A 24,246-nucleotide genomic window follows, 5' to 3' on the forward strand; every position below is an offset into this window, starting at 1 on the left:
TGCAGACCTGGGATCTGAAGCATCCCCTCCTGGCCACCAGGACGGAGTCCTGCTGGGTGCTGTGGGTGCCTATGACTGGACCGGGGCTGTGCTGAAGGAAACGAGCGGCGGCAAGGTGATCCCTCTGCGCGAGTCTTACCTGAAGGAGTTCCCCGAGGAGCTCAAGAACCACGGCGCATACTTGGGTGAGGCCTGCAGGGTGTAGGACAGGGTGAGGGGCTGCGGACAGCACGGGGTGCAGGGCTGACTGTGCCCTGCTGCCTGGACACAGGCGGCCCAAGCCATCTCTGCAGCCAGCACCACGCCTGGCACATAAAAGGCTCCTCGTGAACGAGCAGAGCAAGTGACACGTGGTTCCCATTCCATGTGTTTCCATGGGTGTCCTCAGAGCTCCCAGCCCCAGCAGGGTCGCAGCACATAGTCTGGGTCCCTAGGACAGGTGCAAGGCCAGCAGAGAGCTGTACCCCTCCCCATCAATGCCCATGCATGGAGAGACAGCTTGCTCCCCTCCTCGGGCCCTTGCAGGGCCAGCTGAGGACATGGTGCAGGGACCAGCCTGTTTCCTCCTGTGGCAGGGTACACGGTGACGTCGGTCGTGTCCTCCAGGCAGGGGCGGGTGTACGTGGCTGGAGCCCCCCGGTTCAACCACACAGGCAAAATCATCCTGTTCACCATGCACAACAACCGGAGCCTCACCATCCACCAGGCTCTGCGGGGAGAGCAGGTACGGGTGCACGGGTCTCCCCTCGCTGGGAGGACAGTCCCCAGGCCCCAGGTACCATCCCTGAGGGCAGCATCCACTGTGCATAGTGCAGCTGGAGGTGTCTTGGTACAGCATTCGTTACTGCCCTGAAATATCCCCAAGCCTGGAGAACTGGGGGGCAGTTCTCACCCCAGGTCCTGGTCCTCATGCCTTTGGTGCACTGGCTGGACCTCTGCCACTGCTGCCAGCTCCCACTGGCCTTTGCCAGAACGCAAGCTGCAGGCAGCATCTGATTACAATTGCTTCCCCTGGGCTATTGGGAGCCATCACACCTCGGGGCCATCACACTATGCCAGTCACCTTCCTGCTGCCAGAGTTGTATCCACCCACACCAAAGCCCCCAGGGGTCCCCTTTCCCTGTCCCTGGAATGGTGTCAGGGTGGAGAGGGCACACTCGCTCCCTATGCCTCTGCCCACTCTTGCACTGAACACTTTTGAAAAAGCTTTGCTAAAGAAAGGATCAAAGGCCAGGCATGGTGGTGCACATCTATAATCCTTGTGCTCCAGGAGGCTAAGGTAGAAGCACTGGAAGTTTGTGTGCAGCCTGGACAACTTAGTAACTTAGCAAGGCTCTGTCTCAAAAGAAACACAATTTAAAGGGCTGGGGATGCAGCTCAGTGCAAAGGTCCTGGTCTGGTCCCCAGTGCCAACAAAGGAAAGGTTAAAAATCCCTGTAGTGGCCAGGAAATGTTTGGTCCTTAGATGCTGCATGGCCTTTCCAAGGAAGGATCATGGCTGGAGCAAGCGAAGGGTCTGGGCCTGCGCGGGGCTCCCTGGCCCTGTCCCACACCTCGCTCCTCCTGACTGGCCGAGTCTCCAGCACCTCGGGCCCAAGGTGGGCCCTAGCTGCGCCCTGACAGGATCCTATCCACCTGCTGCTCCCAGCTCTCTTGCCCTGCCACCATCACCCACCACCATTAGGACTAGCCCCTCTCAGCAGGACAGATTCCTGCCAGCTGTCCTGCCACTGTCCCCAGGCTCCTCTTCTACCCCTGGGGTTCAGGGCATACCTCCAACCTGCCCACCTGGCTGGCCCTGGCTGGCTCCCTGGAGATAAGAGTCAGAAGACCTTGAGAGCCAGAGGGAATCTGCTGATGAATTTGACATTTTCCCTGTCCAATCCCACCCCCCAACATCTGAACCAGAAACCACAGTGCTAAAGACAGCTCAAGAAAGTAGATTCCAAATCCCTGCGGCCCACTGAGCCCACACATAGATTTAGGCCAGCGTCTCCTCCTCCTCTCATTCCTCTGCCTCTTCATTACTTGATGTGGACCTTCTCTCTTCCTCCACACACCTGGTCTGTATTTTGAGCTTTTAACACTTAAGTGTCGCTTTCACTTGAGTTCTCAGGCCTTAGCCTCCTCCTCTGTAAAATGAGACAGCCAGACTCCGGGGCCAGCTCTGGGCCAGTGTAGACCTAGGGTGCAAGGCCCTGGATTTGGGCTCCAGCATAGAGGAAAAAAAAGAAAACGGGACAATTGCTGTTCCTGTCAGAGGGGCTCCCACGAGTTGAGCCAGGGCCTGTTCACAGGCAGAGGCCTCCCCCTTCCCTGTGCGACCTGAAGACATTGACGGCATCCCTCCCGTGGGCCAGGTGTGGTGCCCAGGTCCCGAGAGGTTCCCAGGCAGGGGCAGATGCTGGAGGGAGGAGCATGGGGAAGCCAGGAACAGCAGAAGGGAAGACCTGAGGGTGGCGGGTGTTGCCTGCAGAGGAAGCTGGGCAGGGGCACTCAGCCCTAGCCAGGACCTGGGCCTTGCAAGGAAGAGGATGATGGGTAGGCAGAGCTGGGCCACAGCACTGGGCGCCAGGGTGGGGCAGAAGCCAGGGAGGGGACCTGCAGGGTCACACTGAGGAATTTAGACTTAGCCCATGTGCAAGCGCATAGTAGGGACGCAGCCTGGCGCCACAGGGTGGACTGGAGACCAAGCAGGGTGCCACATCTAGGAATAGATGGGGCGGTGATGGGGCAGTGGCTGGCGCCCAGCAGGACTTGCTGTAGGCAGGACAGGTGGTAGGAGCTGGAGCCAAGGACCCTCGGTTTGCAATGAGGTGGGGGCAATGCCCACAGCTGGATGGGGAGCCCCACACCCCATGCAGACACATGGTGCTGTTAGCAGCTAGGGCAGAATTGACACTCACCATCCAAGTCACAGACTGGAGAGATCGGTGACAGTAAAGCTTAAAAACCAGCTAAGTGCCCAGGGACGGGAACATGAATGGGTACAGCAGGGCTCGAGCCTAACTTGGAGCCCAAGGAATCCCCCGAGACACCGCTGTAGGGAAAAACAGAGCAGGGAGAAAAGGCTTAGGATGCAGGGCTGTGTTTAACACTCCGCAGCCGCGCTGTGAGCGGAGCACAGTCCCGGCCTAGAACGCTAAAGACAGAGGCTCGCAGATGGGCGGCAGCACAGCGAGCTTGCAGGGCAACGCTCCGACCGGTCAACCGGTCACGGTAGTGATGGCTGAATGCTGGTGCGAGGGGCGACCCCCACTTTCTTCTTAATACTTTGTGGGTATTCTTTTTAGCCCTTACAGTGTATCCATTCCTGCTAGGATGAGTGGCCCAAAACAAAATCCAGTGATGGGAATAAAGGAGAGTAGGGGCAGGGAGAGAAGAGCCAGTGACCACAAGGAGAGGAAGGGACAAGGGCGCACGCAGCAGGAGAGACTGAAGCGAGGACTCACCGGGAGCGCCTGGAAAGGAGGACCCCTGAGTACCCCCACTCCTGAGTCCAGACTGGGATTGGTTTCCCTCCACTGTCTGAGCTGAGGCCCGTCCCACCCCGCCCTGCCCCCTCCCTGTGCCACAGATCGGCTCCTACTTCGGGAGCGAGATCACCTCCGTGGATGTGGATGACGACGGGGTGACCGACGTGCTGCTGGTGGGGGCGCCCATGTACTTCAGCGAGGGCCGCGAGCGGGGCAGGGTGTACGTGTACCAGCTGAGACAGGTACCGGGTGCAGGCCGGGCCGGTTGGCCACCAGGGGGCCTGGTCCCCAACTAGGCGGGGTGGGGCGCACGGAGCCCGGAGCCACCGCCAGGCCGTCCGAGCCCTTCCTTTCCGGCCGTGCGCGCTCTTGCAGAGCCGGTTCGTTTACAACGGGACGCTGCGGGACTCCCACGGGTACCAGAACGCGCGGTTCGGGGCCTGCATCGCCGCAGTCCGGGACCTCAATCAGGACTCCTACAACGACGTAGTGGTGGGCGCCCCGCTGGAGGACGGCCACCAGGGAGCCATCTACGTGTTCCGCGGCGCCCCGGGCGGCATCCTGAAGACGCCGTCGCAGGTGCGGCTCGGGCAGCGGGGCCGGGGACTGGGAGCCGCCGGTGCCCCGTGCTCGTCCCCTCCCCCACCGAGTGCAAAGGGTGAGGCTGCCAGGGGCATCGTCCAGTGCTCCCCTGGCGCCCTCTCGCGGCCGCCTTCGTCTTCCCTATGTCCACCACAAGGGCGAAGCCAGGCCCTAACTCCCTCACCGCTCCCAGCCCTACCCTGGCATCTGTGCCTTTCCTCCATAATATGCACCTTGCGACCTCAAAACCACGCCGTCTCGGGCCTGTCCCCCTCAGGATCGTCGTTTTGCCACATATTTTATGATACACGTACTAAGCTTTGAGATGCTGGTGGGGAAACCTGTTGGTAACATGCTATAGAAACACTTCATGGAGGTTCGGTTTTTTTTGGTTTTTGGTTTTTTTTTGCTTTTTCAGTGTATTTTTTCATTTTTTTAAAAGCGAATCAAGTTACAGTAAAACAGCCCAAAACAAACTGTAAGAATGATATTAGATTTCAAAAACAAGACAGAGAAGATCCCTGTAGTTGCTGTATTGAATATTCTTCTCCTCTAAATAGATGCTCAGACTACCGGCTTTAGCCCTGCAAAGTCAGGCGGACAGTTCAAGCATTAACTTTTTTCTTGCTTCAGCTTCTGACATCTCAGCCTGTGTTCCTCCCAATCAGCCAGCTGCTTACCAGGAAGTAGGGTGGAAGAGCCCACTCTTCTTGTTTCCCAGCCTGTGGGTTGGCTTCTTGATTCTCCTCCCAGCCTGCAGTGGGGGAAGACTCCTGGTGGCTTCAAGCTGGCTGTCCTGGCCTGTCCTGCCATGTCTGTCCTCCAGGCCCGGGCAGCCCCCTGTCCACCCTGACTCACAGACACTGCCTCTGTCCTCTCCCTGCAGAAAATTATAGCTTCCATGCTGGCTCCTGGCCTCCAGTACTTTGGCTGCAGTATCCATGGGCAGCTGGACCTCAATGAGGATGGGCTGGTGGACCTGGCTGTGGGTGCCCTGGGCAGCACTGTGATTCTGTGGTGAGTCCTGTGGGTCTGGACTTGGGTGTCCCCAGGGTCATCACGGGGAGAAGGAACAAAGGATTTGCTTCAGGACTTCCATCCCTTGTCTGACTGCAGGACATCCCCAAGTTATCAGGAAGTCCAGGTCCCTCTTCCAAATGACTTTAGACTGACTCAGTGTGCAGAAGCCCAAGGACTTTGTCTAAAAGCTCTGGCTTCAGGGGCATTCTCTTTTGTGCATGTGTGCTTTTTGAGATAGGGTCTGCTGGGGAGTTCAGGCTGGCCTCACTGAACTCATAGCGATCCTGCTGCCTCAGCCTCCCGAGTTCTGGGATTATAGATGTGCATTTCTTCCACTTGGCTTTTCAAGGACTTCAGGGGGGACACTGGACATCTTTTTCCCAGTTGGGAAGGCCTTTCCCCATCCCCAGGGTGGGATACTGTGTGTGTGATCCAGGGAGCTCTGTTCTCCAAACCTCCTTGAGGCTCCATTACAATGTTTTCTACAAGGCTGTGTATTATGCTTTGGCTACTTTTTGGGGAGAGAGAAGAAAAGTTAATTTAAGCCTTTTCCATATGTGGATGATATACATTTCATTGCAAATATAGTACCTTAGAGAAAATTCGTCATATAACAATAAAGCCACTCCATCTCATCTCCTCCCAACTTTTCTGCCTGCATTTAATTTTCTATAAGTTATAGTAACTTTCTTTTTTTTTATTTAAAGAAAAGGAAACAAAAAAAATACATGGGGATAAAAAAGGGTAGAAATAATACAAAATTACAGAAAAACAAATGGTAAGAAATCGCTGGTTGATAAGTTACATATTGTCATCTTAGAAATAGCTGTTCAGGTTACAAAATTAAAGTATTTAGAATGACCTTCAAAAAGTGACACTACATACAGTTCTGCTCAACGATCGAACAAAAGCTCAGTAATATGGTTATCAGTCCTACACATTTGTTTTACATCTCAAAGAGGGTAAGATTAAACATATCAAAACAGAACAAAACAGTTAAAAAAACAATTTAAAGAAATACAGATTTCAAAGCAAGTCCACTGGAGATCTTCACTGTCTATCTGTCTCTAGTTTCTTACAAATAGTTGTCCCCATCTTCACCCACTTTATATACTTGTTGCATATTATAGAACTAATCAAATCATTATAGGATGATGAAGGCTTTTTAGGTCTTCAAGATCCAACATTAGGGAAGACAATAATAACTACCATCGCATCTCTCATTCTCTTCATGGTAGGCGTCCCCATCTCGACATATGCTGAAATTGAACTCAAGAGACCAGACCGATGTCATTCTAATCAGCGAACAATAGTATTGCTAGAATTTATATTATAATGCTACAAAATTAGCATTGGGTTTCTTAGCGTCTCTTCTTCAGAGTATCTGTTCATTACATCTTACATTATATAATCTGTTCCCGTAAATAATTTTTTTAAAAAAAACTCATGTGTGAGTTTCTACATATATATCTATCCTCTCTGTATTATAGGGAAAACCAAGTCATAATAAGACAGCAAAACAAATTCCTAGAAAAACATGCAATGGATAAGACATATAAGACCACAATATAGGTGATCTTCCGTAGTTACTATGTTTTCTCTTGTTATTTTCAATAGATTTGTCCACAACACCGGCTTAATATAGTTAAACATAGTATTACCTATTTTTATAAAAACACAACTTTGAAAGCATTGTAGGATTTGAGAGCTGTTAATAGTTAATACCAGTATGGATATCCTTTACATCTTGTCATCTTCAGAGTAGTTGCCTCTAATCAGCCAAGGCCAACCCATGGTCTTATGATTCAGATTCAATTAAGATCAGTCATAGTAAGACAATGTAAGTAATACAGGACTTCAGTTTAAGTTAATAGGAAAGTAAGGATAGTTACCATGGTATAACCTGCTATTTTTGGATCAGATGTCTGTGCCCTCAAATCTGACATGAGTGGGCAGACCAGAACAAATTAAATTCAAACTAAATATGGCGATAAGACTACTGTGTCTTTTAAATCCTGATACACTATTAACAATGACCTCTGCCTTTTTTATAGTGTTTCAGAGCTGTCTATACTAAAGACTATAGCTTACCGCCTCTGCCTCATGTCTGCTACTCCACTTTTCTGCTATAATTTGTCCACCTTATTCCCTCATTCCACTGTCTGCCCTGTTCACTGAGGCCTCTCTGCCACTGTTGCTGGAATCCTGGTATCCCTTCCTATCTTTCTCTGGAATATGCTTCAGCACTCTCTGTAGGGTTGGATCGGTGGCCACGAACTCCCACAGTTCTTCCTTGTCTTGGAAGCATCTTCTTTCTCCATTAATTTTGAGAGAGAGTTTTGACAGGTATATGAGCCTTGGTTGCATATTATTTTCTTTCAGGACTTGGAATATTTCTCCCCATTCCCTTCTTGACTTAAGAGTTTGTGTTGATAAGTCTGTTGTTATTTTGATAATTTTCCCGTTGTAGGTAATCTGCTTCTTTTCTCTGGCTGCTTTTAATATTCTGTTCTTTTGGTGGATTTCTGGAATCTTGATTATTATATGTCTAGGCGTAGATCTGTTTTGGTTGTAGGTAGCTGGTGTTCTGTATGCCTCTTTTATCTGGATATCATTTCTTTTTGCTATACATGGGAAATTTTGCTTTAATATATCTGTGAATATTCTTTGTATTTCATTTTTGGTTGCTCCTGCTTCCTCACTCACATTCTTTATTCTTAAGTTATGTATCTTTTTGTCATCTTCTAGCCTTTGAATTGTTTCTTTCTGGATCCTTGTTATTTTTAAGAGGCTTTTTCTTTCACGATCATATGCCATAAATCTCTCTTCAAGTTTCAGAAGGCTGTCTTTAGTTTCTGTCAGGATGTTTTGCCAGTGTTCAATGGAGTTTTTAGTTTCCTGGTAATCTCTTTGGATCTGTTTCATGTATTCTAAGTTATGTTTAAATTCTTCTTCAGAAGTTTCTCTTTCTTTTCTGATTTCCTCAGTTCTTCCATCTGTGTTCTCTTGGGCGGGGCTTGTCATTTCTTTAATTAATCTCTTTATATCTTGCCTCACTTGGATCAGGAGTACCACTTTAAATTCACCTATGAGGTCATGGAGGTATTTTTTAATTTCGGCTGATGCTGTGTCCAGTATTGGATGGTTTCTGTGCTTGTTCTCTTCTGTGTTGACTTCTCCTGGGCTTATTTTCTCATGTTGGGCAGCTGGAGATTTTTTTTTTTTTTGTCTCTTGTCATGTTTCTGGTTTCTTTCAGACTGTCCTGGGGTTCTCTGGCCCTCTCCGTATTGCTTAGGGCCTTTCAGAAGCATGCTGACTTGAGTTGTTGCTGTCCTCCCCAATTTGCTGTTATCTGGGGTAGGCTGGGATGCAGGGACAGTACTGGCTAGCCTCCAGACTCTGTGCCAGTCACTCTGTAAATTAGGCTGTACTTTCTGGATGTCACAGAGTTGTGACTATTTTGTATCTGCTTATTGGGCCCCAAGCAGAGGCTTGGTTCAGCCCCAGCAGATCCTGCCAGTTCTCTCTGTGCCAGAAGCAGCTGACTAATGTCACCGAGGCAGAGGGTTCTGCCCAAATCCCAGCTGTTCTCTTCCAGACCTCTCTGTGCCAGGAGCAACTATGTAGTGTCACCACAGCTGCAGGTCTGCCCAATTCCAAGATGTCTTCCACTAGTTCTCTGTATGACGCTGAAGCCAACACGGCATCAGGCTCTGCCCAATTTCAAGATGTCCTCCACCAGACCTCTTTACAGGGGTGACTCGGTGATGTCACCGAGGCGCAGGTTCTGCCCGACTCTAAGATGTCTTCCACCAGACTCTCTGTGTTATTGATGTCCCCGTGGTGGTGGGCTCTGCCCAGTTCCAAGATGTTCTCTGGCCAACCCCAGCAGCCGCGGGGTCCCCAGTACTCACCAGGATTCAGTGTAGGTCTTCCTCTTGAGCCTTCTGCACACCACACCACTTGCCCTCACTGCACTCCTGGCACAGCGTGGAATGGTCAGAAAACTGCACAGTGTTTGGCTTCGGAGCTCCAGAGCCTTTCACACTCTCCTCTGGTGCAGCGGAGCAGTCCTGGCTGCTTCTCGGGGTCCCGGGTCTCAATTTCCAGCAGTCACCAAAAGCCAACACAGATTTTCCTGTTGGGTCCCCAGGTCAGTTTGGTGCATTAAAGGCGCGGGATTTGCAGCCTCCCGTTATCAGCCTTCACAGTATCAGCACGACTTTAAATCCTCCAGCCACGCTGTCTTGGTTAATAAGAATCGTTATCCATTTGTCTGGCCCTCTCCATGTTGTCATATTCTAGCATCTAATATGATTTCTCCGGAGAGACTCTCCGCCCGATCCCCTAGCAAGCCGCCATTTTAGGATGTGTAACTGTAACTTTCATACAATTTTTAACAGCTATCATACAGCTTCACAGGGTAAATCAAGAAAAGGTGCATAAGCCAGGCATGGGGGTGCATACCTGTAGGCCCAGTGCTCTGGGAGGCTGAGGCAGGAGGATGTCGAGTTCAATCCCAGCCTGGCAACTTAGGGCTGCAGGTGTAACTCAGTGTGAAGGCCCGAGTTCAACCCCCAGTACTGCAAAATTACATTAAATTAAGTTTTTAAAGGGGGAGGAGGTGGATTGCTGCTGTCCTCCAATATCTTCTGGTGCAGTCAGGAAATGTGACTGTGCAGGTGCCCAGGAAACAGCCCAAAGCACGTGACAGGTACCCACAACCAGGGTGGGGGGCAGACGGGCACATAAACTCTTCACAGGAAATGAGGCCCGCACATGCCCAGAGCCTGTGGCCTCCGTGTCACAGGAAGGACTCAGTCACGCTCCAGCCGTAGAGCCCTAAGCCATCGTGTTACCCACCAGGTGGCGCAGTGGAGAGCCAGGGCCTGTGGGAAGCGGATGGGCAGCCCCTGGCCTCCTCGGATTAGGCCTGGGCGGGAAACAGTTCAGCGGTGGGTTTTGCAAGTTCCCCAGTGAATGTGATCAACATCCAGGGCTGGGGGAGAGAAGCGGAGGGACAGCAGTGCCCTGGACAGCAGCTGCCCAGGGACAGAGATGGCGCTGCTCCCTGCACCTGCGCTCCACTCCCCCGCTGAGCTGCTGCCCCCTGCGCCCCACCAGGGCCCGGCCTGTGGTCCAGATCAATGCCAGCCTCCGCTTCGAGCCACCCAGGATCAACATCTTCCACAAGGACTGCAAGCGCAGCGGCAGGGATGCCACCTGCCTGGCCGCCTTCCTCTGCTTCACACCCGTCTTCCTGGCCCCCTATTTCCAGACGGCAGATGTGGGTGAGCCAGGCCCCCCAGGCTGGCTCCTGAGAGTCCCCAGAATGGGTTCCCAGGCCCAGCTGCCACCTGGAGCCCCTCTGCCACACTCTCACACTGGGGGACAAAAGGGATGGGTGCCAGGGTGTCAGTGAGCAGAGGTCAGAGGAGAAGGAAGTAGTCAGAGTGCGGGTACAACAGAGGGCTCAGGGCATGGGGGTGCAGAGGCTGGAAGCCAGCCTGGACCAGTGGAGGGTCAGACCTGGCCGGCAGCTGCATGAAGGGCAGTGTTTCTCTGCACCTGTCCCTACTCAAGGCTGGAGTTCGCACCAGCTCGAGGCCATCCTGAAGGGACAGCTGCAGGTCCACACCCAGCTGCCCTGCAGGAGACTCAGGTTTGTGGATGGCATCTCCGCCAAGGAAGATGGAAGAAAAGGTGTGGGGATCAGGAGAGCAAAGGCATCCAGATGGAACTTAGAAGGGCAAGACAGGGCCATCTGTGAAAGGCGAAAGACAGGGCTGGGGTACCCCAAGACCTGGCTGAGAGATGGGACAAGGGACCAAGGCTTTCCCAGAACCAGCATGAGAATTTCCCAAAAGGAGAGGAGACTGTGGCTGGACCCCCAGAACCGAGCCACCATCCCCATCCCCAGAACTTTACCCTGGACATGGGCTTCCTGCCCGGCAGCTGCCCTCCAGGGCCTACCTGGGGAAGGGATGCAGCTGTCTCCTGGCCAGCCCGGGAGGGGCCAACGGAGGGGCACCTCCCAGGGAAGAGCGGCAGGGCCTGGGAGGGACACAGGTAAGGCCAGGAAGCCCTGACCTTGACCCTCCCCTGCTGCAGGCATCAGGTACAATGCCACCATGGACGAGAGGCGCTACATGCCTCGGGCGCACCTGGACGAGGGCAGCGACCAGTTCACTAACAGGGCAGCGCTGCTGTCCGCCGGCCAGGAGCACTGCCAGCGGCTCAGCTTCCACGTCCTGGTGAGCCTGGCCACCCCTAAGCAAGGGAGACAGCGCTGGAAGACACGAGTGACAGAGACAGGTGGCTTGAATGCCAAGGAAGAAGCAGCAGCGATGGGGCTGCGGGCTGGGTTCATCCTGCTAGGCTTCCTGGAAGCCGGCCTTTCAGAGTGAGAGGGAGCTTGGTGAAACCGCCAGGCAGCAGCTGAGCCGGGGGCTTGCAGTGTGCACACTTGGTCGCCTGCGGAGTTGGGGACCTCTGTCCCCTGTGTACCCTCCCTCCTTCCCAGTGTAGGAGGTGGTGGTCCCCACCCTGGTAATGATGCCCTCTCGTCTCTCCCACTTTCCCGTCCCCACCCCAGGACACTGCTGACTACGTGAAGCCAGTGGCCTTCTCAGTTGAGTATTCCCTGGAGGACCCTGAGAATGGCCCCGTGCTGGATGATGGCTGGCCCACCACTCTCAGAGTTTCGGTATGGCCTCAGTGGCACACGCCACCTCACACAACTTCATTTCCAAGACCCAGAGTGCCAAAGGCCTTTCCACCTCTTGTCCCAGGGTCCTTGGTTACTTTCCCGTCACTGGGATAAAATACCTGACACCACAATTTGGAGGCAGAGAGGTTTGTCTGGCTTATAGTTCCTGTGGGTTCAGTCCATGGCAGCCGGCTCCAAGGCAGAAATGGCATGGTGGAAGGGGCTGGTGGAAGACAGCTGCACCCCACAGGGCAGCCGGGATGCAGAGAGAAGGGAGGAGTGGGACAACAGTTCACCCTTCTAGAACATTCCTGAAAGGCCACCTCCAGCCAGGGCCCACATCCTACAGCGCATTCAGCTGAGAACCCTTCAGATGAACCACTGATGAGAACAGCTCCCCTTGATCCAGTCACCTCCCAACACTTGAGCTTTGGGGCTTCTCCTCCCTCCTGGACTTCCCACTCCCTGACCCACCTGGGCTCCCTGCGGAACTGACCCACTGTCCTTCCTCAGAGCTTTCTCTGGTACTGACAGTCTGCGTCTCTTCCTCCTCTCTGCCTCTTCTGTCCCTCGTATGTCCCAGCTTTTGGTTTTGCGCACATTTCACATGGCTTTGTTCGCACGGAACCTTGCCCACGCACGCAGGGCAGCAGCCGCGTCCCCCTCACCCCCTGCCCTGGGCGCAGACACCTTGCCCCACGCAGCAAGCGGCACTACCAGACCGGGAGACGGAGGGCTGAGCCTTGAGGAGGATGCAGGAGAAAGGGCGGCGTGGGCTGTGCGTGGCGGTGGGTCCTCTCCCGCCCTCACTGGCTCTCCCTGGCCCAGGTGCCCTTCTGGAATGGCTGCAATGAGGACGAGCACTGCATCCCTGACCTGCTGCTGGATGCCCGCAGCGACCTGCCCACTGCCCTGTGAGTGTCCCCTTCCCTGCCGGTGGCTTGGGGCTCTTCTGCACATGCCTTTCTCATAAGTGAGCAGCATGGGTCAGACGCTGAGCAGGAGCCAGGATCGGGCTGAGCCCAGCTTCAGCTCCTGTGTGGCTTCAGCTTCCTGCTGTGTTACAAAGAGTTTGAGGCTACATAGTGAGTTCAAAGCCAGCCTGGACTACCTAGCAAGAGCCTTTCTCAAAAACAAAAGAACAGAAATAGCACATCCAAACCTTATGGAAAGACAAAAAAAAAATTCTAATCAAGTAGACTAATAATCAAGATTGTCTCACATTTAGTTCTGAGCTTCCCAGCAGCCAAGGCCAAAAGGGAAACACAATTAGTAGAACCATGGTATGAGACTAGTGAGGTCCAGTGAGAGCTGAGCTCAGAGGAGGCCAGGGCCTTCAGAGCGGGGGGGGGGGTGGCCTTAAACAGTGAGCACCTGGCAGCCCTGCCAGCTGTTCTCTCCCAGGGGCTGTGTCCATGGGCAGAGCCAGCCAGGCGCCCCACCCGTGCCCTGTCTGCCTGCCTGATGCCCGCTGGTCTTGCCCACAGGGAGTACTGCCAGAGGGTACTGAGGAAGCCCACGCAGCACTGCTCGGCCTACACGCTGTCCTTTGACACCACGGTTTTCATCATAGAGAGCACGCGTCGGCGGGTGGCCGTAGAGGCCACACTGGGGAACAGGGGCGAGAACGCCTACAGCGCTGTGCTGAACATCTCCCAGTCCCCTAACCTGCAGTTTGCCAGCCTGGTCCAGAGGGTGAGCACCTCACACATGCCCCGCCAAGCCGAGGTCTGCCCCCCCTTCCACTCATGCTGACTGATCTTTAAGTCACCCCGGATGTCACCAGCTCAGCCTGCTGGTCACACTGCACCCTCCTCTGGGCTTCCTCCCACTCTGGCAGGCCAGCATCTGCTGTGTGGAAGCCTCCTGCGTCCTGTGCCCCCTAATGACCAGGCCCTGTGTTAACAGTGCATGAGGTACTTGGTGGCAGGGTGTCTCCGTTTTACAAGGGGGGAAACTGAGGCACAGGGAATGCCTCTGTGGCTTGCACAGGAACACACAGCTAATAAGCAGCATGGGGTTTCCACCCAGCAACTGGCCCCAGAGCTGCACTTTGTGACAGTACTGTCCCCTTGTCACCTCTCTTGGTGTCTTTCCTGAAGCCTACAGGGTCACAGAGAGCTCTGCTCCCCTCTGCATAGCTAGGCGAGGCCCTGCTGAGACCCCAAGTCCTCCCCGAGGGCATGCACGCCTCCGCAGCCTGACCTGTCTGCTCAATGGACCTGGTGCCAGGCATGTGTGCTGTGATCCGGTCCCCTTAGGCGCCATCCCCATCCTCACCAGCCTCAGTGTCCTGCAGAGCCGAGTGTAGGGGGCAAAGGGCATCAGGCTTGCTGTCCTGAGCCACCCTCCTGTGTCCCCACACTGGCCCATCTCAGACCCCTGCCCCCCCATCCTCAGCTTCGCTCTCGGTGTCCCTCAGCAAGAGCCTGGCTGTGACTGTCACCATCTCCCAGAGCCAGTCCTGCAGGGATCACTTGATTGGGGGCACGCAGAGGCATCAAGTCCCTGTCTCAGCCTGATTGTTATCTGGGGAGGGGACCCTTGAGTCGTGCTTCTGGGCACAGCAAGTTTTAGGGGAGAGGAGGTGGAAGACAGGAGGAGGTGCTGGGTGGTGCTGCATCAGGCTGCAGGAGCCTGAGAGGTCACGTCCAGCACAGGGGACTCAGGAGGATGCGCCCCACTCACACCCACACACACGCATGGCCTACACAGGCCACAAGTTCCCTAACACGCCATGGGCCAGGCAGGGCCACAGCACTGAGCAAGAGCCAGTGTTGACAGAGCAGGCCTTGAGCTCAGTGCTGCTGCAGCGTGCACTGTGTCCCCACACCCTTAGCGCAGCTGGGGGTGGGCGGCACTAGTGCCCCCTCAGCCAGGCCAGGGAGTCACAGCAAACAGGCACAGCAAGCCAGGGTGCCATGGGGCATCTTCGTCCTCCCTCCCTGAGGCTAGAGCAGCTGAGCTGGCACTGGGCACCTGCCGCTCTTCACCCTCCCTGCCCATGTCAGCCACCTGGCCTCCGAGGCCTCTGCTGTCCCCATGGGGCACATTCCAGGCTCCACATGGGCAGTGGGGGGTCAGTGAGCAGTAAGGTGGCACTGAGGGTGGCCTGGTGTCCTCACCCACCCCCAGGATGACTTGGACAACAGCATCGAGTGCGTGAATGAGGAGCGTGGGCTGCACAAGAGAGTCTGCAACGTCAGCTACCCCTTCTTCAGGGCCCAGGCCCAGGTTTGGGGGGGGTGAGGGGGGGCGCAGGGAGGAGGAGGCCGAGGGGCGGGCGCATGGGGAGTAGGGAGGGGAGAGGCCTAGCGGCAGGGCACCGGGCAGCCACAGAAGGTCCTGGAGCAGAAGTCCCGAGGCAGAGCTGCTCACAGGCGGGAGTCAGAGGGAGGGGGGCTCAGCTGGCACAGGGCAGGGCAGCGGTGGTCCCCAGAGCGGGGCTGCGCGGCTGAGGGAGTGGAGAGCTGTGCATGGCTGCCGCGGGAACCCTTGTTAGAGGTGCGGGGGAGACCTAAGTCCAGGGTGGGCCAGACTCCAGAGAGAGATGCGCTGCAGCTCCATGCTGCCCTCACACCCTGGGAGAGGGTCACCCAGTCACCTGGAGGGGCACAGCGTTCCCTGGTGACACCCCCAGAGAAGGCACCGCGGTCAGATGTGGCCCGGTTGGTCAGGGCCCCTCTCCCCAGGGACCAGGCCAGCAGTGTGGCCCGGGGCTACAGGGAAGGGCAGTGAGGGGCCCCTGCCCTTGAGCCATTAGCACCCCTACTCACTAAAAGTGCTGGCTGCCTTCTAGCTGAGCCAGCCTCGGGAGTGCACATCTGTAATCCCAGCTCTTTGGAGGCTGAGGCAGGAGAATTGCTGTGAGTTCAAGACCCTGTCTCAAAAACCAAACAAATGAAAATAGAGATAGGTGGCGGGGGCAGGACTCTCTGTGGCTGCAAGTAAGGGTCACAGACAAACTGAGCCGTGTGATGGGTGGTTCCAGCCCCTCTCCCTGCCCTTCCTGCAGGTGGCTTTCCGGCTAGAGTTCGAGTTCAGCAAGTCTGTCTTCCTGAACTACCTGGAGATCCAGCTCAGCTCCGGCAGGTCAGGCTTACCCCACTCCCTGCCTCTCCCACCTGCCACCAAATTCTGTCCCCGCCCCAGCCTGGGGGCCCAGGCCAGGCACAAGCAGAATGTTAGCCTCGAGGCTATGCCTTCCCTGTCAGGGAATGTCAGGGCGCAGTTAGAGCCCTGCAGTCTGGAGGGGAGGGGGGGCCTGTGCATATGCCCACGTGGCCTCCTGGCAGGCTCTAGCCATCAGCAAAGCCAGGTGTGTGGTGGTGCACACCAATAATCTTAGCCCTTGGGAAGCTGAGACAGGAGGACTGACAGGAGTTTGAGGCTGGCCTGGGCTCAGTCAGTTTAAAGCCAGCTTGCACAGCATAATGAGACCCTGTTGCAGGAAAAAAAAAAAAAGACAAAATCCAAAAGTGAGCAAAACCAGGGCTGTTCCCCACAGCACCCAACACAACAACCAGGAAGAAGGAAAGCCTTTCTCGAGTGAGTCTCCCAGTGCAACACAGCATGTAAAGGGTGCTGCAGGGAGGCAAGCAGTAGCCTCCCGCTCCCCTGGAAGGGCCATTCCCGCTGCACGTGGGTCTGTCTGGCCCAGGCCTCCTGGTGGTGGCTGCTGTGTGCCACACCCTGACTTTCCATGCAGTAGTAAACATGCCTCCTTCGTGCACGGTCCCCTCTCTGTGGGGCACGGGGTCCTGTCTACTCTGGAGCTTCCTAAACAACTGAGATCCTTAGCAGAGACAAACACTGCAGGTAAACCAAGCACCACACTGCCCCCCACACACAGCTGGGGTCATGGGCGCAGGGACCCCCCCATCTCACTGTGGCAGGTATACACTCCTGGGGCTCCCGGTCCCCGACTCCGAGAGCACATTGGCTCACCCACACAGGCAGGCCCAAGCAGGGCACACAGGTGTGTATGTTTCAGGGACCCCGAAAACCTCTCAGCAGTGACAGCATCAAAGCCTGCAAACCAGGCAGCCAGGAGAGAGACTGTTTCCATGTCTGCACGCTCCTGCCCGGGGGAAGTCACAGTGACTACAGGGCAGGGCACCAGGAGTCACACTGGCCAGTCAGCGACAGATGCGTGCCCTGCTGTCCCCCCAGAGCAGGGTGGCACCAAGGACGCCCCTCCAGCCTGTGAGGCAGGAGGAGCCCTGAGCTCTTACTGGCCCCAGGGCTGTCACCTGGCCCTTACCCTCCCAGTGGACTTCTGGTGCCCCCCAAGCTCCCTCCTTGGTGACCCAACTGTCCCCACAGTGACAGCGATGAGCAGGACAGCACCAAGGAAGACAACACAGCCCTCCTGCGCTTCCACCTCAAGTACGAGGCAGACGTGCTCTTCACCAGGTGCCAGAAGGGGAGACTCGGGGCGGGTCCCCTGCTGGGTCTCCCGTGCAGTGCTGGCACTGAGGGATGCTGGGTGTGACCCTGATGGGCCAAACAGTACAGCCCCCATCTGCTGGGGAAGGAGGCCCAGGCCAGGCTCCTGGTGTGAGCAGGGGGCAGTGGGAGGTTCCCACCCCAGCACAGGCAGAAGAGGGTTCATTGTAGAGAATTTTAAAACAGAATTTAAAAGAGCTACAAACTGGGAGTGGTGGCACACACCTGTAATACCAGTGCTCAGGAGGCTGAGGCAGGAGGATCACTGCAAGTTCAAAGCCAGCCTGGACGACATAGTAAGGCCATCTCTCAAAACAGAGCAAACAAAAAATCCCCTGCAAAGCGTCCGTGTGCTCCGTCACCACAGGGCACTCGCAGTTCTAACTGCATCGCTGGGAAATGACCCACCCTTCCTCGGCCCATGACCACTTGCCTCACCCTCCAGCCACCAGCTGATGGGCCGCCCAGGAAGCCCCAGAGCTTAGAAGGGGACCAGATGGACCGCTGATGGCTGGCGTACCTGCTGCCCTCAGAATCCACCCTCCCACTGTCAGGGCACAAGGACAGTCCCGGCCCGTCTGCCCGTCTTCGGAGGCAGGTCCCGCCCCTTCCACTCCCCACCCGACCAGCGGAGCCCGTGCTCAGGCAGCCCCTTTCCTGTCCACAGGAGCAGCAGCTTGAGCCACTACGAGGTCAAGGCCAACAGCTCCCTGGAGAGCTACGGCGGCCTTGGGCCTCCCTTCCACTGTGTCTTTAAGGTACTGCTCAGGGCGGCCAGGCCAAGAGGCCCACGGGGAGGGAGGGCAGCCCTCGGAAGTCAGCCCCAGGGCTGGAGTCCATCCTGCGCCTTGCCACGTGTTCAGAGTGACTTCGCACACGTTTCTTCCCCTCTCTCTGGTTCTTAGTTGTCAAATACAACTAACTGTTGTGGGGGGCAGTAATATCAGAGACTAGGAGTGCCTGTTTAAAAATTGTTAATAGTCTTTACACTCACCCATAAAAGAAGTGCAGACTTGGCAGTTTCAAAAAGTTGTTGAGGAGGGAGGTCTTTAGTTCCGCTACCCTCGGCCTCAACTTCACCTCACAGTCCAAGATGGCTGCAGCTCCAGCCATCACATTCTGATTCCAGGTGGCCACCCTCTCCCTACTGGGGAACTTCCCTGGCAATCCTTTACACTTTCCATTACCCCGCCTTGTCCAAAGCCTACGTTTTGCTGTAAGGGAGGCTGGGAAGTGGGTTCTGTCTTGGTTTCTGTCCCTCGGGCAGAAGGGAACGTGAGATTGGTGAGCAGCTTGGTCTCTGCTGCAGACACAGAGCCCTGTGCGCCCTGTCTGAGAGAGGTCTGGTAACCCGCCTGTACCACACAGCTCCCCAGAGCAGCAGCCGCGGTCCTGCCTCAAGCCCTGCTTGGCTGTGATGGCTGCTGCTTTGCCACCAAATGTGTCCCGGTCAGAGCAGGAGCTACCAACACGGGTTGTCCGCTCCCTTCAAAGAGAACCTTCTGGGGCTGGGATATAGCTGAGCGGCATACGCACCTGCCTTGCAAGGGCACAGTTGTGAGTTTGATCCCCAGTACCGATTTAAAAAAAAAAAGAGAACCTTCTGCTGACCTTGGTGGTGGTCGCTGTCTCCATGCCGGCCCTCAGATTAAACAAGGGGCTCTTCTGGCCCAGAGGCGGGAGAAACAAGACTGGGCCACATCCAGCAAGCACTTCGCCTCCTGCGCAGCCAGAACGTTGGTGGGCGGCAGGGGGAGGGCGAGAGCGGCACAGGCTGACCCAGGGCAGGGACGGGAGGCAGGGAGCAATTGTCCAGGAAGGACGAGCAGCAGAGCAGCAGGCGAGGGGAGCTAAAGTCTCACAATCCCACTGGCCAGGCCGGGTTCCAAAAGGTACTTTCCTTCTCACCCAGCTGAGAGCTACCGGCCAGTCTCTTAACTCCGCCCACAGATTCAGCACGCAGCACATCACTAGAGGTCACAGACAGTGACCCAGGAGGCCTCGGGCCAGGAAAGTGAGGACAGCTTAGCACAGGCGCATTGCCAGGTGTGCCCTGCACGTGTTCCAAAGGGTCCCAGCTCAGCACACCCACGACTTATCACCCCTGCACTCCGCTTCGCTGAGGCTCCCACCGTCTCTCTGGCTGCAGGTCCAGAACCTGGGCTTCTTCCCCATCCATGGTGTGACCATGAAGATCACCATTCCTGTGGCCACCAGGGGCGGCAATCGCCTGCTGGTGCTGAGGGACTTCTTCACTGACCAGGTACCAGGCCCAGAAGCCACCACAGGGGAGGGCTCGGCCACAGACAGACATGGCCTCTGGTGTGTCCCTGGACTCCAGCTCCCAAGTGGAGAGACCAGCCCAGTGCTGGGTCTCACAGGCTGGCTGTGTCCCATGTAGGTGAACACATCCTGTAACATCTGGGGGAACACCACCGAGTACCGGGCCACCCCGATGGACGAAGACTTGAGTCAGACCCTGCGGCTGGTGAGTGTCCCCAAACCCAGAGCCAAGGGACAGATAGAGGGGTACTGCCTGCTCCAGGGGCCATGTCTCACCCAGCCAAGTGTTTGTCAAAAAGAGTTTGTTGAGCTGGGTTCAGCGACATATACCTATAGGCCCAGTGACTCAGGAGGCTGAGGCAGGAGGATTGCTGCAGGCTGCTGATTTCCAGGCCAATCTGGGCAACATAGAGACTCCCTAGTTTAAACCAAGAGAAAGTGTGTTAGAGAGCAAGAGCACTTCTCAGTACCCCAATGTGCCCAGCCCTGGACAGAGGAAGAGGAAAGGGGTTCACTTCTCACAGGAGAAGGGAAACAGACACACAGCGAGGCCTCAGATCTGGTGATGGGGTCGGCAGAACCAGAAAGCACAGAGAAGGATCAGAGAGACAGAGGCCAGAACACACAGCCTAAGCTGGAGCCCTGCAGCCCCAGGGTAGAAGCAGCACCCTGACTCCAACAGGAGCCCCTGCCGAGTCGTCTGCAGGCTCCGAATCTCCCTGCCTGCGTTACTGGAACCCTCGGGGCCCACGTCTTGGCCTGCGCTCACGATGCCACACCAGCAGAGATCTTAGCTGCTGTGGTCTTATCTCCCCAGACCAGCACCTCGCACAGAGCACTGTTGAAGTGCACGGCTCTGCGGGGCAGGGCAGCAAGCCAGCCCCCCTGACAGCTGTCCCCAAGGAAGTCCTGATTGCTGAATGATTTGTTTGGATTTCCCATCAGTTTTCCATTCAGTCCTTATAAACTGCTTCTCTGCCATAGCACTCTGGCCAGGACCTCCTCGCCTCAGAAGCAGAAGTCATAGCAGGATGCTTAGATTGCCATGGTCCTGATTTTAGGGGAACACGAGACAGCGGCCACACCCCCTTTAATCAGATGTGGAAGTCCCCTGGCTCACTCGCAGGCACAGAAGCTGGATTTCCTAAACTACTTTTTCTCCATATCATTTTTCCTTTTTGAAAAAAAAAAAGAAATGAGTTTTTTGAGGCAGGGTCTCATCATGCAGTTAGGCTGGTCTTGAACTCACTGTGTAGCACAGGCTAAGAGCTTGCAGCGACCCTCTTGCCTCACCTCCTAGGTGTTGGAATTACAGGTGTGCCCGTCACACCAGCTCGTTTTTCCTTTTGATTGATGTATATGGTGATAACACAGATAGATTTCTTAATATAAACCAGACTTCTGTTCCTGGAGTTCACCCACCCCGGTGACTGTGAACAAGTCAGGCTCCCAGCCACCCTGTCACCCCGTCACCCTGCCACCCTTTTCTCCTGCCACCCTGCCCACTCCTTCCCCCACAGCAAATGCCCAGGGCACAAGGCCTCTGGCCATGTCCCCACTGCTCACCCTGGCCCTTCCTCTCAGAACCACAGCAACGCAGACGTGGTCTCCATCAACTGCCATGTGCGGCTGGCCCCCAACCAGGAGCTCAGCTTCCACCTGCTGGGGAACCTGTGGCTGAGGTCCCTGAAGGCAGTAAGTGGAGCCCTTCGGGGCAGGGACAGAGGCAGGCAGGGGAAGGGGTGGGGGCAGCCATCTAGGGGGCAGCTTCCCACCAGGCCCTGCTCCTGCAGCTCAAGTTCAGGTCCCTGAAGATCACGATGAACTCGGCCCTGCAGAGGCAGTTCCACAGCCCTTTCATTTTCCGGGAGGAGGACCCCAGCCGCCAGGTGAGACCCTGTCCTCCAGTTCCCATGGGGTAAGAGGAACAGAAAAGCAGGGACGGGCAGGCCCCGCTTTCCATCCCACGGTGACCCCTAACTGTTCAGCCTCAACAACTCCCCCAGGTCAAGGGGTGCCGACCACAGTGCCCCAGCCCCCGCGCCTGACAAGCCCTGGCTGGCATTTGGATTTGGCCAAGCTCTACATGCAGCCTGGTCTAGGAGGCCACAGGAGGGACTCGGCCGCCCTCCCGCGGCCACATCGCACAAACAGAAAACCAGTGCAGGACCCACCAGGGAATGTGGACTCAGGCAGGGCAGGGTTTGCCAGCCCAGGGGCACCAGGATGCCCCCCCCCCGCCCCAGCAGACCATCCTCTCCACATCAGGGGGTTCTATTAGGAGACATCTCCTTCTACCCCTGTCCCCCCACCCCCACGTGCTCTCTGGGTACCTCATTTCTCTTGTGAAGAACAACCCCCAGATGAAGCCCTGTTGTACTGTCTGGGTATGAGGTCCACAGGGGCAGGGCAGGCACAGCACGGTCCCAGCCTGTGGGAACACAGGAGGACACCGTCCATGCTGAGCAGTGGCCCAGCCAGTTTTGCCTTTGGAACTCCTTTCTCTGTTTGGAAAAAAAAAAAAAAACTAAAAATTTTGCATCTGTGTCAGTATAAACAGGAAGGAATATTAGCCAGGCTGGATTATTTTCATTATTTCTAATTTTAAAAACAACTAAAAGTTTCCCAGGCCCCTGAAAGTGCTGTAGGCCCTGGGTGCTGTGCCTGCCATCCCCATAAGTAAGGCCAGAGTCCCCAAAGGAGGCGACTCGGGACAGAATGTGACAAACCATCACTGAGATGTCTGGAAGCTGGGGAAGAGCAAAGAAGGCAGAGAAGGGCCAGGCATGGAGTGGGAGCCACTCAGAGGCAGACTCGGGGCCTGCCCTGAGGAAGCCTTGGCTCCAGGTCGCCTGGCACAGCCACCACTTGGTCCAGCAGCTCGCTGTGGAAGTGGAGCTCCCAGCAGGGTGCACTGTGCCCGGCCAGGACAGCAAACCACGCCACTGACCAGACCACTCCCCTGCAGGTCACCTTTGACATCTCCAAGCAGGAGGACTCACAGGTCTCCATCTGGATCATCCTGGGCAGCACACTAGGGGGCCTCCTCCTGTTTGCCCTGCTGGTTCTGGCTCTGTGGAAGGTGAGGCCCTCAGGGACAGCACCATATTCTCTCCTTTGCCAGCCAGCACCCTCCAGGCCCTCACTGAAGAGGCAGAGGGGTGCGGGCCCCCAACCTGGGACCCAGCCTTGGAGAACAGGAGAAAGTAGGACCTGCACTTCCCTCCCCTCCATCCTTCACTTACCTTCCCCTGCCTCTCCTTCCATTCCCATCTGCCCCAAATTCCAACAAAAGGTCAAGCAGTGAACCCCCACAAAGCCCCTGCCCATCTCTCCTGCGAGATGCAGGAAGGAATCACCGGGGTGCTCAGGAAGGCCTGAAGGGGCCCAGCCTGTCCACCCGCACACCCCTGAGACGCCCCTCTGCCTCCCACAGCTGGGCTTCTTTAAAAGTGCCAAGCGCAAGAGAGAGCCTGGCGCAGACCCCAGGCCCAAAGTGCTAGAGTGAGGCACCGGCAGAGGTGTGGAGTTGACAGGGCCACCACGGTCCAGACGGGATGCAGGCCCAGGCCCACGGCCCCACCGAGCTGGAGCAGAGAGGACGCCGCTGGCTTTGCACTTGACCTCGACTCCCAAGCGCGGTGCCTCCGCCCTCTGGGATGGAACTTAAGCAGGGCACTGCCCACCTTAGGAGGGTACTGCACCCCAGATACCAAGGTACCGGCACTCTGCAGGCAGCCCGTCTCTGGAGCAGCCAGGAGCAGGACTGTAAATACAAACCGCCCTGCACCTCCACCTGAGAGCCACACTGGCCCAGGTCACACCAGCCTCTCCCTGTAGACAGGCCCTTTAGATGCTCCTGCCTGAGGCTGGGTTGGTCCAGCTGCAGGCCAAGATGGAGACTCTGGGAAGTGATGCCACAGGAGCAGGTGAGACCTGCTGCTCTGACCCTGTGGTGCCTGCCCTGGCTGCCGGCCATCCCTCCCAGCTGCTTCCGTTCCTTGGTACCTCACTGTGGGCAACACAGTTCTCCTGGGCCTACGCAGACCCACCTGTCTCCTGCAGCCTGCCCGACCTTGCCAGCTGCTGGCACGGACTTCCTGGCCTGGCTGCACCCTAGTAGAGGTGAGGGCTGGGAGTCCCTCCTAGCATCACCTCTGTGTGTACACACACACACACATACACACACACACACATGCATGCACATACTCCCCACCAGGGCAGGGAACTGCTCGGCACCACAGCAGAGGGGCCCTCTCTGCAATGCACTGAATCGGGCAGGACTGTACCCGTGCAGCCTGGTGGTAACCATCACACCTGCCTGCAGAGGCCATGAGACCTGGGCCACACTGGCACCCTGAGGCCCACAGGGATGCAGGTGCCCTGTGGAGTACTGGTGCTTAACCCTTCTTTGAAGTAGAAATGAAAGAGGGGCTTGTCAAAGGCATCTGTCCCCCTGTACATACGACCTTTACTGTCGTAAATATTTCTGAGAAATTAAAAGTGTTTACAACCCACCAAGGCATTGCCACTCTGCAGCCACTTTCCAAAGGCCAGGGAGCTTGGGGAGGAGGGTGCCTGCCATCCCTTCTTACCGGCACAACGAGAACAGAATTGGCTACCCTGTGCCCCTGCGACGCTCCCTACGAGGGGTACTATCTCCCCTGTATCTCTGGCCGGCACAGGCACAGACGGTGAGAACTCAGTTTGCTGGGTCTGTCCCTACT

General features: G+C 56.1%; 1 protein-coding gene across 3 annotated transcripts in view; it reads left to right on the forward strand.

Annotated features, from left to right (window-relative positions):
* Positions 1-24,036, forward strand: part of Itga11 (integrin subunit alpha 11) — a 95,654-nt gene extending 71,618 nt beyond the window's left edge. The window contains exons 11-30 of one of the 3 annotated variants that reach the window (XM_013144020.2): positions 41-185; positions 576-724; positions 3,578-3,718; positions 3,852-4,055; positions 4,945-5,075; positions 10,204-10,370; positions 11,191-11,333; positions 11,675-11,785; positions 12,617-12,702; positions 13,276-13,483; positions 14,924-15,022; positions 15,804-15,880; positions 17,114-17,203; positions 17,904-17,994; positions 19,386-19,499; positions 19,638-19,724; positions 21,104-21,214; positions 21,313-21,408; positions 22,488-22,601; positions 22,956-24,036. In XM_013144020.2, coding sequence (XP_012999474.1) covers positions 41-185; positions 576-724; positions 3,578-3,718; positions 3,852-4,055; positions 4,945-5,075; positions 10,204-10,370; positions 11,191-11,333; positions 11,675-11,785; positions 12,617-12,702; positions 13,276-13,483; positions 14,924-15,022; positions 15,804-15,880; positions 17,114-17,203; positions 17,904-17,994; positions 19,386-19,499; positions 19,638-19,724; positions 21,104-21,214; positions 21,313-21,408; positions 22,488-22,601; positions 22,956-23,027 — 2,436 coding nt within the window. In that variant the 3' untranslated portion in view covers positions 23,028-24,036. The remainder of the gene's footprint in view (positions 1-40; positions 186-575; positions 725-3,577; positions 3,719-3,851; positions 4,056-4,944; positions 5,076-10,203; positions 10,371-11,190; positions 11,334-11,674; positions 11,786-12,616; positions 12,703-13,275; positions 13,484-14,923; positions 15,023-15,803; positions 15,881-17,113; positions 17,204-17,903; positions 17,995-19,385; positions 19,500-19,637; positions 19,725-21,103; positions 21,215-21,312; positions 21,409-22,487; positions 22,602-22,955) is intronic. The other 2 variants (XM_023561683.2, XM_013144022.2) reach the window with 2 other exon arrangements.
* The last annotated feature ends 210 nt before the right edge of the window (positions 24,037-24,246 follow it).

The sequence above is a fragment of the Cavia porcellus genome, unplaced genomic scaffold (genome assembly GCF_034190915.1).
Source record: "Cavia porcellus strain 051 isolate PalLab524CR breed Dunkin Hartley unplaced genomic scaffold, mCavPor4.1 scaffold_10, whole genome shotgun sequence".
Taxonomy (NCBI): domain Eukaryota; kingdom Metazoa; phylum Chordata; class Mammalia; order Rodentia; family Caviidae; genus Cavia; species Cavia porcellus.